Source organism: Trichechus manatus, unplaced genomic scaffold (assembly GCF_000243295.1).
Source record: "Trichechus manatus latirostris isolate Lorelei unplaced genomic scaffold, TriManLat1.0 scaffold00128, whole genome shotgun sequence".
NCBI classification, from domain to species: domain Eukaryota; kingdom Metazoa; phylum Chordata; class Mammalia; order Sirenia; family Trichechidae; genus Trichechus; species Trichechus manatus.
In genome coordinates this window covers 4661380-4677739 of record NW_004444064.1, presented here as the reverse complement: position 1 = coordinate 4677739, position 16360 = coordinate 4661380, and the positions used below count along the sequence as shown (strand labels likewise).

Below are 16360 nucleotides of genomic sequence, written 5' to 3'. Positions count from 1 at the left end.
CCCGAGCGGTCTGCGGGCAAAGGCGCTCGCCGCTCGCAGCTCTGCGCGACCCTGTCAGGGCGTGGGGCGGGAGGGGGAAGGGGCACTCTGGTTCCTCCAGACCAGACACAGAGTCACTTTTGTGGCCTTGCATCTCTGTTGACCCCTCACCCGCGAAAGCTATTTATAGCCGGCAGAGCGCCCTCACACCAGTGTTTGGAGGCTGTTCCGCAGCCTCGGGGAGAGCAGGAGCCGTTCCATGGTTTTCTGTGAGACAGCAGAGGGAACCCAGTGCCCCTGTCACCTGGCCCGTGTGCCGGGCGGCTCAGGGCTCTCTGTGCCCCCATATGTGAAGCCCGCCCTTCTATCTCCTGCTGAACCTTTAGGGCTGGGGATGGGTGGATGGCTGGCTTACAGGAAGGACCCCAGGAGCGGTGCCACCAGGGCTGACCCCAGCGTCCTGGGCGCACCGGGCACGGTGGAAGTCACGCTCCGAATTTTTTTCTACTTGGCCTTGGTTTCTCCTCCTGTGGGTGAGTAGGGGCTGGGGCTCCATCTAGGGGTGCAGTCTTTCCACCTGCCTTCCCGATGGAGGGGAAGCGAAGGGGGCAGAGCGAGCTCCTGCTCTGTGGCTAAACCTGGGTGTGGAAGTGTCCTCCCCTCACCACTTTTGCTCCCCTACAAGTGGGCCCAGCAGTACCGTCTCCTATCCGGGATGGCTCAGCGCAGAGCTGAGATCTGGAAATTCCCCCACATCAGGCCTCCCCCTGTTCAGGGCCCGCCCTCTGTCACAGCGGCTCCAGTTCTCTGCAGGTGTTCATGCCAAATTCCATCCTCACAGACATGTGTTTGTGTGACTGGGTATCCAGGTTAGGTGCTATCAGACTTAGTCTTTATAGCTATCATCTATCTATCTGTCTGTCTATCTATCATCTATCTATCGGTCTGTCTATCTATCCAGCTATCTATGTATCTGTTTATCTGTCTTCAATGTATCTGCCATCTATCTAGTTACGTACCTATCATCTGTCTGCCTATCTGTCATCTACCTATCTATGTACCTGTCATCTGCCATCTATCTATCTATCATCTATCTATCTATCCATCTTCTTTAAAGTCCATTTACTTCCAGAATGTTCTCAACATACACTCCTATGCCAGTGGCTTATTGAGAATTCTAGCCGTAAACCTGGGTGGCCAAAATTGCTTCCCGGTGGTATGTGAAGAAAGCAATTGACCATGGGGTTTGGGGAGAAGAACCCCAGAGAAGGCTGGACAGAGGACTTGGCAGGTCTTTGTCAGCCTGGGTTTCAGGGGTCTTCCAGGGCCCCTAACAGTGGTGCGCACTCCTGTTGGAGGAGGAGTGGTGGAGGAGGGGAGGGAGGGTTGAGCCAGTGTCCCCCATGCAGTGGGCATCACAGTGTTTATAACCCAGCTCCTGGCCCCGTCCTGCTGCTCCGGTTCAGTGGGGTGGGTGGGCAGAGTGGTCCTCGACATGCTTCCCAGGGGTCTGTTTGCAGCTGGGATTTGAGAACAACCACCTAAGCCCCTAAGGGGTATGCTGAGAGGGCCACCTGTCCCCAAAAAGTGCACAGTGGAGGAGAGCCCTTCACAGTTGCTCATGGTAAGGTTCTTGGGGCTCACTATTCTGTTTTGGTCCCACTGTTGGGCATCCTGGTCTGTGTGGAGGCTCGGCCCTGGTCGGAGGCTGCAAGTGGTCTGCTGTGAGGCCAGTGAGCTGCTGCCCGGGGGCACATGGTCTTGTAAAGACCCCGTCTCTGGTGTCAGCACTGGGCAAGGACCCCCAGCCAGCACTGGTCACCAGTGCCTTCATGTGAGGGATCTTGGAACCCTGCTCAGAGCAGGGCTGGGCTACCTGGGAATGAGAATGGTTGGAGGCGAGGTGCTGAGCAGTGAGGGATTGTGGGAGGGGGTGGCGCTTTGCCTGAGCTGTGAGTTTTGATGGGCCAGTCAATCCAACCCTGAGCCAAGCGGTCATGAGAGGGCTGGTCAGGTAGGCGAGGTGAAGGCGAGGCCATGTCTGTCTCCACTCCTGCCGACTTTCCGGCACCAGCCCAGAGCACTTGGCATTGGCACACAGTGGCCGTGTACTGAGGAAGGATGAGTGGGCAAAGAAAAGGCCTGTCCATCTGGGACTGACATGTGTGTTGGAGGGTGACAGGGCAGAAGAAAGGGTGCTGGAGTGGGAGAGGGAGGTGAGACTTTGGTATCAATTCTCCCCCTCAAACAGCCTTCCACTTCATAGCCTGGATGAATTTCCCGGGGCTGTCATAACCAAATACCACAAACTGGAGCCTCGAAACAACGTACATTCATTGCCTTACAGTTCCGGAGGCCAGAAGTCCAAATTCAGGGTGGCAGCAAGACCACACTCTTTCCAAGGCTCCATGGGAAGATCCTTCCTTGTCTCTCCCAGCTTCCGGTGGTCGCAGGCATTGCGTGGCTTGTGGCTGCCGACTGCATTCTCTGCCTCTGTCTTCACATGGTTTCCTCCTTCTGTCTGTGTCTGTTCCTGTGTCTCTCTTCCTCTTCTGCAAGGACACCACTCATACAGCACCAGGGCCACCCTGCTCCCGTGTGACCTCATGTTAACTAATCACTGCAAACACCCTATTTCCAAAGAAGACTGTGTTCACAGGTATGGCAGTTAGGGCTGGAACATACCTTTTGGGGGGATACATTTCAACCCATCACACCCCACTTTGAGCAGCAGAGCCAGAAGGTACGGCCTCCAGGGATAAAAACGTGGGTGTTGTGGGGCTCCAGGGCAGTCCTGTGCGGCTGGCCAATGCTTGTTTTTCCCGTTTGTAAAATGAGGAACATCGTGCCAGCCTCTTGCTGTGGCCTCAGCGATGGAAACCACATCCCAGCCAGGAGAAAAGTATTTGAGAAAATAGGATCTGCTCCACTGATTCCATTTAGTGGGTTGCCTGTCTCCAGGAGCGGAGCACTGTAATGCAGGCTGAGACCCACTTTGTGGGCAGTGGAAGCACTTCGTTTTTTTCTGAGAACTGGGAGAAGTGAACCAATGTTTGGAGAAATGGAGATGCAGGCTGTCACTTGAACACTGGCAGCAGATGATGTCTGTGGCGATTCATTTTTCCTGCCCGGCCAGAGGGCTTCATGGCCTGCCCTGGATGGATGCTGAAGGGGGCACTGGGCTCTTTCTTAACTCCTCGTTGTTGTGGCTTCAAAAAGGAAGCTGGGAGCTTTTACTCCAGATCTGTGGATTCACACATGGGGAATTCCTCTGCCCCCTGATGGTGACCTGAGGTTGTCACCCTTGTTGACGGACACCGGGACCCCAGTGTGTGCGTCCAGCCCAACAAGAAGGAGCCTGAACGGGCAGAACTCGGGCAGTGAGTGAAAGGTGGGGACCAGGAAGGGCAGAGGCTCCCCGAGAGGAGACCCGTGGGGTTCTGTGCGGTGTGGGCACAAGATGTGGATTTCTGAAGGGGGCTGTCTTATCTGGGATGCTGTGATTCTGCAGGGCAGTGACCTGATCTGTCACGGTGGTCACTTCCCGGCACTGTCACACCCTACCGGACCAGTGGTGGGTGTGGCTCTGAGGGGCACGGTTAGATTCAGAAAAAAAAGGCTGAAAAAGCCAAGTTGATCAGACAAAGCTTTATTAAGGAACTTACATACAGAGGTCGGTGCCAAGATTCTCACAACGGACAGAGAAACATCGAGTGTCACCCAGGTAGATGACACCCACTGCAGTGCAGGCTGGGGGCTTATATACTGAGTACTTACGTGAAGGATATGTGCAAGGGGCCTAGAAAAACGTGTCTAATCTAGGATGGATAGGGTTGTTTGTGTGCCAGTTAATGGATTCCAATTGACATTTCCATGAAGTCAGATATTTGGTGTGTTTTTCCTGGCCTAGGTCACTGCCCGGTAAGGTACTCTGGTTCTCTCCCAGAGTCCTTTGTGGGCAGGATCTATCTTGTATTGTTCCTGGCCCTCTCACAGCACCCAGGACTGTCACCCAGGGGAGGGCCATGGGAGTTCCTTGGAGAGACGAGGGTCTGTGAGTCGGGCCAGCATCTCACTCCCCTTGGTGTTTGGGGCTGCAGGGACACAGACTGGGGCCTGCTTCTGGACCAGGCCGGGAAGGTGGGGTCGGGGCCTGCAGGCAGCGCTGGTGCGGCCCAGAGGGAGCTGGTTAAATATCTTGACGGTGCCTCTCCCAAGGGGTTGACCCTGCTGGGGTGAGGTGACTGCCCAGAGCCAGGGTTAGGTGCCGTGTCCAGGGTTAGTCAGCTGGGGAGCAGCTCCAAGGCCCTGCAGGATCCTGGAGAACCCACCCCAGGACCAGCCTGCAGCAGCACCTCAAGGCCCCCCACATGGGTGTGGGGCTGCATTGCTGCAGCACCAGGAGGCGGAGCTCTGTCCCTTCTCCATCCTGTGCCCTCCCCACCCTGGAGGGGCTGGCAGCGGCAGGAAGAGGAAGAGGGAGGGGAGCAAGAATGAGCTCCCTTCCTGGTGGATCCCCAAACCGTAGTCCAGCCTGGGTTGGGGGAGGGCACAGCTTTGCATCAGAGGAGCAGACAGTGACATTAGGCTGGATGCAGCCGTGCCTGAGACAGAGTTCATTGCCCAGCAGGACTGTTTTCATAATGTGGGGTGACAGGAAGGCCTGGCCAGGGCAGCTGTTTGGGGCCCCGCTAAGAGGGCCTGTGTGCCCCCCTGAGTCTCAGTGGCTCAGGGACCCTTGACGGGTCTCATCTCCTGTGCTCAGGTGTGGAGTGGAGATCCAAGATCGGGGTACTCCACCAAGTCAGGGGCAAGTGGCTCTACATCCAGGCCTTCTAGTTCCCCCTTAGTGACTCGGGAAGGCTGTCTGCCTTTCCTGTCTCACATCCTCACTGACCGGCAGCACCGAGTACCTGTGGGGCTGGCATGGTGCTGGACACTGCAGGTTCAGGACATGGTGCTGCACTGAGCTTTCTTATGCCATAGGCACTGTATGGTGAGCCGGTCCCCACTTTGTCACTTACCCCTCCCTACATTGTGTGCTGGGGTGCCCAATGCCCAGCAGGCCTCACCCTCCTGGTCTGTGGCTCCCCAGCCAGCCTGCCATTGGTGGTGGGGGTCCAGAGAGCCTAGGGACCACCCTCTCACATACCTGTCACAAGAAGAGCAGCTGCAAGGGGGAGGAGACAAGGGCCGCGGCCCAGGACACCTTCCTCATTTTCCCTGTCATCTATTTCAGCAGCCCCACTATGCTGTGTGTTTGGAAGCTCGCTCTCAGCAAGCTGGAGAAAATTCTGTGCTGACGGTGGAGGCAGTGGCCCCGCTGGAGCTGGGGCAGTCAGGATGGAGCCGTCGAGCCCAAGGAAACTGGGCTCTGTGCAAGAAGAGGGCTTTGGGATGCAGCCTCAGAGGACCGTCGACCTGGGGCTGGTCCCCAACCTCTGGCGCAGCAATAGCGGCCTCTTTAGGAGCAGGAGGCCGCCGTCCGCCCTTGGCAACAGTGAAAAGGTAGGCTCTCCCTGCCCAGTTGTGCCCGCCTGGAGTTGGTCTGCACGACCCCAGTGGAGGCAAAGGGATCAAGATCAGCCTCGTGTGGACAATCAGTGACCACCTGGGGGGCATGCGTCACACCTGGGCAGAGTCGGCTGACCTAGAGGGTCCAGTCCAGAAGGGCCCTTCACTAGCAGAGCGTTGCAGAGAACAACGAATAGCTAGATCTGTTGCCCCGCGCGGGTTACGCCATACTTGCAAATCCTCTGTCTGAGAAAGCGCTGGCCCAACACTGAACTCCTGGGCTGGCCTCCTGGAAGCCACTACTTCCCCTCACCAGCTTACACAAATTTCACATCCTTGATTTGATTGGGACAGCGCTGGGGAGAACCTGAAGTCCTGGGCTGATCTCACACAAGCCCTTGATAAAAATGGATCAGACAAGCACATTCGAATCTCACGGTTGTCTGGTGGGGTAAGCATAAAAACCAAACAAACCAGTTGCCCTTGAGTTGACCCCAATTCATGGTGACCCCATGTGTGTCAGAGTAGAACTTTTGCTCCATAGGGTTTTCAATGGCTGATTTTTTGGAAGTAGCTTGCGGGGCCTTTCTTCTGAGGCGTCTCTGGGTAGAGTCAACCCTTTGGTTAGCAGCTGAACACTTTAACTCAGAAGGGTGTCATACCCTTCACTTGACTCCTGTGGAAACTTCCACTTGCCGTGCTGAAAGGCAGGTATACAAACCCCTTGGCCACTATGCTGTTCCTGAGGAATATGATGTTGACTTATAAACTGTAAAGTGTCATACAAATTCAAGTTGGGCCCAAGGGAAAATAATTTCCTAGGTTTCTTCCTCCTTCTTGACTCCAGACCTGAGAGCCTCTTTGGGCAAGGGTGATTTTAGCCTTCAGTGTGGTAATAAATTACCTAGGTGTCACTTCTCCAGCCAAGAATCTGGCTTATGCTTGTCAAGAGGCCAGTGCTAAGAAAGACATAGGATTTGCATGTTTGAATATCAGTGGTTTCACTGTCTGAGAATCTCAGAGTGCCCTTTTTACTGTCAGCAAGAAAATCTCAGTTCATGGATTCCTGAAAACATCAAGAAGAAAGAATGTGTGTATTTTGTTGAAAGCGCCAAAATGTCAGACGCCGGGTAAGTGAAGCGCTGTGTTTTTAAGGCCCCTTCCCCTTCAGCTTTTCTTTCTTCTATTCCCAGGGGGGCTCTGCGTAGAGGGTCCATACTGTTGTTATTAGCTGCTGTGGAGTTGGGCACCGACTCGTGGTGACCCCATGCACAACAGAACAAAATGCTGCCCAGTCCTGCGTCATCCCCATAATCAATTGTGGATCTGACCGTTGTGATCTGTAGGGTTTTCATTGGCTGATTTTTGGTAGATCACCAGACCTTTCTTCTTAGTCTGTCTTAGTCTGGAAGCTCCGCTGAAACCTGTTCAGCATCATAGCAACAGGCAAGCCTCTACAGACAGACGGGTGGTGGCTGTGCATGAGATGCATGGGCTGGGATTGGACCTGGAAGGCAAGAATTCTACCATGGAACCACCGCTGCCTTGGGTCTGTGCTAATGACTCCTCACGTCTGCATAAGGTTGAGACAGAGAAGCACTTCCATCCATCCCCACGAGCCTCCCGTGGGGCAGGTGTTTCACCTCATCCTGCCTGCAGATGAGGAAACCGAGGTGTTTAAAGTTTAAATGACTTGCCTGGGGTTACAATGTGGCACATTCGCAGTGATGCTTGGACTTGAAACCTAGTGACTTGGGCACCATCTTACATACCTCTAGACTGTTGCTCCTCCGGAAGAGCATTGAGATCAAGTTGCTGGAAGAGATCTTAGGGGAAGCCCTTGTACTAATGGGATGTTGAGGTCCAGAAAGAGGCCCTGAATTGCCCACAGCCCCACCATATGCTTTTGCCGCTGCTCGTTCCTTGAGCCCACTGTGTGTGGCTGCCAAGTCTACTCCCAAGGGCATCAGTGGCTGCTGTGTTTCTAAGCTGCTGGACACGGCCCTCCTGGGCTGGTACATCCAGTAGGTGCTGTCCACTGGTGGATTCAAACTGCCAGCTTTTAGGTTAGTAGACAAAAGGTTGGCAGTGCGAATCCACCAGCCGCTCCTCGGAAAGCCTATGGAGCAGTTCTACTCTGTCCAGTAGGGTTGCTATAAGTAGAAATCGACTCGATGGCAATGGGTTTGGTTTGTTTTTTCTTTTTTTAGATGAGCACAAACTGTGCCACCCAGGGACCTTGGCAGGACATCACCTCCCCTTTAAGGTCCAGCGTTTTGAACTCCTCTGTGTTTGAGTTAGGGTCCTAGTGGCGCAGTGGTTAAGAGCTCAGACTGCTAACCAAAAGATTGGCAGTTCAAATCCACCAGCTGCTCCTTGGAAACCCTGTGGGGCAGTTCTACTCTGTCCTATAGGGTCGCTGTAAGTCAGAATTGACTCAATGGCAAAGTAGAACTTCCCCATAGGGTTTCCAAGACTGTAAATCTTTACGGAAGCAGACTGTCACATCTTTCTCCCACGGAACAGCTGGTGGGTTCAAACCACCGACCTTTTGGTTAGCAGCCAGGTGCTTAAACCACTGCACCACCCAGGCTGTTACACAAATGTGCCGTGTTCTTTCATACCTCCTTCACTCCTTTTTTACATCTCTATCTACCTATCTATCTATACATACATACACTCATACACATATAACAAAAGAGGGAAGAAGTACTACAAAGAATTACAGTCCTTGTTTCTGCAACTGGTCACATGGTTGTAGCTGGTATATAGAACTACTTTCTTCCACCACCCATTCCGTATTCCCTTTTCCCTCAGCAAGCACCTCAGCTGGTCATGGTTCTTTGCCTGGTGGGGTGATGCAAGCCTTCATTCTTGAAGGGTCTGGGCCATTAGTAGTCATGTTGGATTTGGGTTGCTGTAGTTTTCCATTGACTTTAATCACAGGGCAGGGTAGTACTAAGAGCCACCCTAAGGGATCTCCTGCATTCCAGACATACTCTTCTTTACCTCCATTATGTAATACCAATCCGATTTCCTCTTGGTAATCAGGATCAATCACACCGGCCAGTACGGTAACTCCCTTCTTTGCCTGTTGATCTAAAGGCGTGAGGAACCCAAAGTGGCCAGGTGGCATTCTTGCCTTCCAGTTCAATGGAATTAGTGTTGTGTCTCCTGGTGGGAGCGTTCTTCCCTTTGGAACTAACACCTCTAGACCCACAGAGCACAGGGTCATGGGAAAAGGAGGCAAAAATTTTATGAGTGAGTCACTAGGTGTAATAGCGAGTGGTGCCACTCTTATTTTCACCCCTTGATTCCTGGACCCATGAATCCTGGATATGGGAAAAATAGCACCATGTATTGAATGCTGGTTTAGAGCATATGTAGCCTCCTGGAGAACATTGCTTCAATCCTGCAAGGTATTGCCGCTTAACTGGCACCATAATTGTGACTTTAGAAGGCCGTTCCATTGTTCTATCAAGCCAGCTGCTTCAGGATGATGGGCAACATGGTAAGACCAGTGAATTTCATGAGCATGGGCCCATTGCTGCTCTTCATTTGCTGTGAAGTGAGTTCATTGATCCAAGACAATGCTGTGTGGGATACCATGGTGGTGGATAAGGCATTCTGTACGTCCATGGATGGTAGTTTTGGCAGAAGCATTGCATGCAGGGAAGGCAAATCCATATCCAGAGTAAGTGTCTATCCCAGTAAGAACAAAATGCTGCCCTTCCCATGATGGAAGCTGTCCAATGTAATCAACCTGCCACCAGCTTGCTGGCTGACCTCCTCGAGGAATGGTGCCATATCAGGGACTCAGTGTTGGTCTCTGCTGTTGGCAGGTTGGACACTCAGCAGTGGCTGTGGCCAAGTTGGCCTTGGTGAGTGGAAGTCCATGCATAACCTCCATCCCTGCCACCATGGCCGCTTTTTTCATGAGCCCGTGGAGCAATGACAGGAGTGTCTGGGGAAAGAGGATGACTAATTTCCACAGAAAGCATCATCCTATCTAATTGATTATTAAAATCTTCCTCTGTCAAGGTCACCCTTTGGTGAGCATTCCCATGAGACACAAATATCTTCACTTCTTTGGCCCATTCAGAGTGGTCTATTCACATGTCTTTTCTCTACACTTCCTTGTTGCCAATTTTCCAATCATTTTCCTTCCAAGTCCCTGACCATCCAGCCCAACCATTAGCCACAGCCCATGAATCAATATACAGTTGCACATCCGGCCATTTCTCCTTCCAAGCAAAGTGAACAACAAAGTGCACTGCTAGAAGTTCTGCCTGTTGGAAGGATTTTCCTTCAACATCCTTCAGGGAAGTCCCAGAAAGGGGCTGTAACGCTGCCCCTGTCCACTTCTGAGTGGTGCCTGCATATCACACAGGACCATCTGTAAACCAGGCACGAGTTTTCTCTTTCTCAGTCAACTGATAGTAGGGAATTCCCCATGAGGCCATAGATGCAGACTGGGACAAGGAAGGTAATGTGACAGGAGTGAGGACCATGAGCATTTGGGCCACTTCCTCATGTAACTTACTTGTGCATTTAGTTCCTGCTCTATCCTGATCTTGTATATACTACTTCCATTAAATGATAGAGTGCCGCTCTGCACATGCAACTTTATGACTGTGTGTGTCAGACAACCCCCAGTTCATGATGGACAGCTCAGTCTGCATAGTGACTTGGTGGCCCATGGTTAAGCGTTCGGTTTCTGCTACGGCCCAGTAACAAGTCAAAAGCTGTTTCTCAAACGGAGAGTAGTTATCTGCAGAGAATAGCAGAACTTTGCTCCAAAATCCTAATTCACTGATAGCGGTCTGCCAAAAACTCCAAACAGCATCTCTATCTGCCACTGGAACTTCAAGCACCATTGGATCAGCTGCATCGTATGGCCTCAGTGGCAGAGCGGCTTGCATGACTGCCTGCACCTGTTGCAGAGCCTTCTCTTGGTCTGGGCCCCATACCAACTATCAGCTTTTCAAGTCACTTGATAAATAGGCCAGCGTAGCACACCCAAATGAAGGATATGTTGCCTCCAAAATCCAAAGAGGCCCACTAGGTGTGGTGCCTCCTTTTTAGTTGTAAGAGGGGCCAGATGCAATAACTTATTCTTCACTTTGGAAGGAATATCTCGACATGCCCCACACCAGTGGACACCTAGACATTTCCCTGAAGAAGAAGGCACCTGAATTTTTGTCGGGTTAATTTGCCACTCCGTAGCACACAAATGTCTTACCGATAAGTCTAGAGTCATTGATATTCCTTTTTTCCTAAGTCCAGGCAACATATTGTCATCAATGTAATGGACCAGTGTGACGTCTTGTGTAAGGGAAAGACGACCAAGGTCCCTGTGGACTAAAATTATGACATAGGGCTGGAGAGTTGATATACCCCTGGTGCAGTGGTTAAGAGCTCTCTTGCTAACCAAAAAGTCAGCAGTTCAAATACACCAGCCACTTTTTGGAAACCTATGGGGCAGTTCTACTCTGACCGGTAGGGTCGCTATGAGTTGGAATCGACTCGCTGGCAGTGGGTTTGATTTTTTCAGGTTTGCAGCAGGACAGCGAAGATGTATTGCTGGCTTTGCCAGCTGAAGGCAAACTGCTTTTGGTGGTCCTTTGAAACAGAAAAGGGGAAAAAAGCATTGGACAGATCAATAGCTGTATACCAGGTACCAAGAGATGCATTAATTTGCTCAAGCAATGAAACCACATCTGGAACAGCAGCTGCAATTGGGGTCACCACCTGGTTAAGTTTACTATAATCCATTGTCATTCTCCAAGATCCATCTGTTTTTTTTCACAGCCCAGATAGGCGAGTTGAATGGGGATGTGGTGGGAATCACCACCCCTGCATCCTTCAAGTCCTTGATGGTGGCACTAATCTCTGCAATCCCTTCAGGAATGCGGTATTGCTTTTGGTTTACTATTTTCCTAGGTAGGGGCAGTCCTAATGGTTTTCACTTGACTTTTCATACCGTAATAGTTCTTATTACACATGTCAGGGATCCAGTGTGGGGGTTTTGACAGTTGTCGAGTAAGTCTATTCCAATTATACCTACTGGACCTGGGGAAATCACTACAGGATGGGTTCAGGGATCCACTGGACCCACTGTGAGACAGACCTGAGCTAAGACTCCATTAATGACCTGATCTCCATACACCCCTACTCTGACTGGTGGGCCACAGTGACGTTTTGGGTCTCCTGGAATTAATATCAGTTCAGAGCCAGTGTCTAGTAATGCCTGAAGACTCTGATTATTTCCTTTTCCCCAATGAACAGTCACTCTCATAAAAGGCCATAGATCACTCTGAGGAAAGGATGGGAGAAAGATTAACAGTATAAATTTTTGGCAGTGCAGTGGGATCCTTCCTCAAGGGGACCCTGCCTCCCCTTCATTCAAGGCGTGAGTGTGTGAACTGGCTCCAGTCTGGGAATTGATTGAGGGTCCGTGACTCTCTATGCTAGCGATTCAGGTTAGACTGCATTCACTTGACTTTGAATTCTTCCACTTGTGCAAATCAAGTAAATATTTAGTAGATTTCCCATTTATTTCACTCCCAGGGACACCATGACTAAGTAGCCAACACCATAAGTCTGTATGAGTCAGACTTTCTGATTAATGCTTTGACTCTGCAGTCCATTACAGTAACCTTGCCCACCTTGACTTTGGTGATTAAGTTCCTTCACTTGGCTCTTAATACCATGGGGTCCAATCAGCTGCATTGTAACTAGGTGTCTTAATTCAGTTAGGGCAGTTCCCACTGCCAAATCTTACTTATATAAAATAGTAGTCACAGAAGTCATCAAGGATGCTGGGAATCCCTTTACCAATTTGTTGCTAACTGTTGTGGTAAACGGTGTGTCCTCTTGGCACTCCGTGGGTGGGTTGCTGGGTCAAACCTGGTAAATGCAATCTAACAAGCCAATTTCCCTTCGCCTTTGGATACCTTCTTCTATAGTATACCAAGACAGGTCTGGCATTTCAACTGGATTTAGTGCAGGCTGCAGCTTAATCCATGCTTCAGTGAATCAACTAAATAAACTATTGGATCTTTTTCTAACCCCTCAAGCTGAAACACTGAATGAAGACCCTATGCTTAGTGGGCCTATATCGATAAACTCAGACTGATCCAACTTTATGTTCCTTGCACCGTTATCCCACACCCTTAATAGGCATTCCCACACATATTCCTGAGGTTTCTGTTTGTACGTATTAGAAAAATCAAGCAGTTCTTTTGAAGTGTAATATCCCTCATCTAGGGTCACAGTTTGTACTTCACCTCTTGGCGCTTGCTGGGATTTAAGTCTAGTTATAGTTCTAGAAGCAAAAATGGGTGGAGCGGCTTAGCAGATAAAGGTGGAGTAATCTCTTCAGATGGGAGTAAGAGGGCTGGTTCTGTTTGCAGGGGTGATTTTATGGAATTTAGGGGCTCAGTGTCCCCAACTTCCTGATTATGTGCCCATATGTCCCCATCCCAAGTTTAAGATCCCATTTCTTCTCAATCAATGTCTTCACTTTAACTTCCGACACCATTTGAGGTTGGGAAGTCAGCTTTCATTGTAATTTAGCCATTCTTATGAGAAGACTCCCCCATGTGTCTGTCAGTTTGTCATACTATGGCAGCTTGTGTGTTGCTGGAGATAGCATGATAGAATTTTGCAAGACCAATGACTTCTTCATTGCAAATACCTTTTTTCAACAACATAAACGATGACTAGACATGTAGACCTCACCAGATGGAAGACACAGGAATCAAATCGGCTACATCTGTGGAAAGAGACTATGGAAAAGCTCAATATCATCAGTTAGAACAAGGCCAGGGGCCGACAGCACTACAGACCATCAATTGCTCATATGCAAGTTCAAGTTGAAGCTGAAGAAAATTAGAACAAGTCCACAAGAGCCAAAGTACAACCTTGAGTATATCCCACCTGAATTTAGAGACCATCTCGAGAATAGATTTGACACATTGAACACCAATGACCAAAGACCAGATGAGTTGTGGAATGACATCAAGGACGCCATGCAAGAAGAAAGCAGGAGGTCATTAAAAAGACAAGAAAGGAAGAAAAGACCAGAATGGATGTCAGAAGAGGCTCTGAAACTTGCTCTTGAATGCCGAGTAGCTAAAGCAAATAGAAGAAATGATGAAGTGAAAGAACTGAACAGAAGATTTCAAAGGGCGGCTCCAGAAGATAAAGTAAAGTATAATGACATATGCAAAGACCTGGAGTTAGAAAACAAAAGGGAAGAACTCACTCAGTTGTGAATCTGACTATTGTGATCTGTAGGGTTTTTACTGGCTGATTTTTGGAAGTAGATGGGTCACTAGGCCTTTCTTCCTAGTCTGTCTTAGGCTGAAAGTTCTGCTGAAACCTGTTCAGCAGCATGCCTCCACTGACAAATGAGTGGTGGCTGCGCATGAGGTGCATTGTCTAGGAATCAAACCCAGGCATCCCACATGGAAGGCAAGAATTCTACCTTGGAACCACCAATGTCTCACAGTTCTAACTTAGGGGTCTATAAGGAGAAATTGGACAGGCGTGCTTTGAGTTCATCATAGTTGTGACTCACTGTGTTCACAGCCCTGGGAGCACACTGTGTGGTGTTCCTCAAGAGCAGGAAACACGAAGCATCGAGGGATCTTTTTCAGGAGTGATGTAAGGCAGGCGAGAAGCCTACGGACACTGGGTTCTGGCTAGGTGGCAGGTCTCTTAACCCATCCTTGGTCGTCTGCATGGTTGGTTATTTTGCGCTAATTTTACAAAGTATTTCCCACCTAGGACTTCATTTGACCCTCAGAAATTTTTGCAGGGTGTGGGTCAAGGGAATGTATTATTTTCCCTACTTTAATTATTGAGAAATTGAAAGTCAGAAGCACTCAAGGTCGTACAGCTAATAAGTGGCAGAGAAACCCAAGGCTTTTCCTTACTCTAATCATCATTCCCCGATGTCATTGGCTCAGATTTCACTTGGTTTTAAAATTTGTGTTTTTTCGTCTGTATCTAGTCTTCTCGGTCATTTGTTTCCAGAAAAAAAGTAGGAATCTAAAAATACTCATCAGCTTCCAGTTAAGGTGTAAAGAACACATAGATTTATCTCCTCTCTCTGGTGAAACCCCAATGAAATAACAGCAAAAGTATAAAAAGGCTTCCACTCGCAAATACAAAGAAAATAAGAGAGGAGGTAACGGTTAAAAAGATATGTGGTTGCGTTTTTGCTGGGGGCAAATCAGAAAACAGAGTGGTAATGCCTGGAGATTGGACTCTTCTCCTGTAGCATCATGAGGGGAGCCTCGCTGCACCGGTGGCATGATGGGAGTTGGGGGACCTCGTGCATCCTGCTAGACCTGGGTCTGAAAGTTTCTGCTTTGAGCCTACACTGTGTGGTGTTTGTGTGTGTGTGTTTTTTAAAACTTTTTATTTTGAAATACTTATAGATTTGCAGGAAGTTGCAAAGATAATACAGAGAGGTCCCATGTACCCTTCACCAAGGTTACCTAAGTAGTTACGTTTTGCACAACTCTAATACAGTATCAAAACTAGGAATTAAAAATTAATACTATGTGTGTGTATAGTTCTATATCTTTTAAAAAAATTATTGTGGTAAAATATATTTAACAAAAATTTTACCATTTTAACCGTTTTTAAGTGTGCAATTCAGTTACATTAATTACATTCACAGTGTTGTGCAAACATCCCCACTATTTCCAAAACTTTTTCATCACTCCAGTACCTCTTAAGCATCAACTCATTTCCTGCCTGCCTCCCAACCCGTGGTAACCACCAATAAACTTTTGTCTCTATGCATTTTCAGACTTATTTCACTCATTGTAATGTTTCAAGGTTCATCCATGTCATAGCATATATCAGAATTTCATTCATTTTTATGGCTAAATAATATCCCATTGTATGGATATGCTGCAGTTTGTTTATCCATTCATCTGCTGATGGACATTTGGGTTGTTTCCACCTTTTGGCTATTGTGAATAGTGCTGATGCAGTGAATGATGTACAAGTATCTGTTCGAGTCCCTGATTTCAAGTCTTTTGGGCACATACCTAGGAGTGGAATTGCTGGGTCATATGGTAATTCTATTTAACTTTTTGAGGAACTGCCAAAGTGTTTTTCATAGTGGTTGTAACATTTTATATTCCCACCAGCAATGTATGAGGGTTCCAATTTCTCCGCATCCTTGCCACCACTTGTTATTTTATGTTTTTCTGATGATAGTCATCCTATGGTGTGTGAGGTGGTATCTCATTGTGGTTTTGATTTGCATTTTCTTAATGACTAATGATTTTGAACGTCTTTTCATGTGCTTATTGTCCATTTGTAGATCTTCTATGGAGAAATGTTTATTCAAGCCCTTTGCCCATTTTTAAAAATTGGATTGTCTGTCTTTTTGTTGTTGAGTTGTAGGAGTTTCTTTATAAATTCTGATATTAAGTCTTATTAGATATATGTTTCCCAAATATTTTTTCCCATTTTGTAGGTTGTCTCTTTACTTTCTTAATAAAGTCCTTTGATACAAAAGCGTTTTTAATTTTGATGAGTTCCAATTTATCTATTTTTCTTTTGTTGCTTGTGCTTTTGGTGCCATATCTAAGACCCTATTGCAAAAAACAAGGCCCTGAAGCTTTATTCGTATGTTTTCTTCTAAGAGTTTTATGGTTTTAGTTCTTTCTATATCATTTTATCACATGTGTAGATTTGTGTAACTACCACTGCCATCAATATACAGAACTGTTTCATCACCACAAAGATCTCCCTTGTGTTCCCTCCCTATAGACACATCCACCCCCTTTCTCTCACCATCTCTAACTACTCGAAACCACTAATCTGTTATCTATCCCTA

The 16360-nt window shown here is 48.6% G+C and overlaps 1 protein-coding gene across 1 annotated transcript in view; it reads left to right on the top strand.

Moving 5' to 3' along the window:
- The first annotated feature begins 2466 nt into the window (after positions 1–2466).
- The window catches only part of TRPM2 (transient receptor potential cation channel subfamily M member 2), a 103332-nt gene continuing 89438 nt past the window's right edge, over positions 2467–16360 (top strand). The window contains exons 1-3 of the mRNA XM_023739067.1: positions 2467–3370; positions 5219–5487; positions 6535–6623. Coding sequence (XP_023594835.1) covers positions 5323–5487; positions 6535–6623 — 254 coding nt within the window. The 5' untranslated portion in view covers positions 2467–3370; positions 5219–5322. The remainder of the gene's footprint in view (positions 3371–5218; positions 5488–6534; positions 6624–16360) is intronic.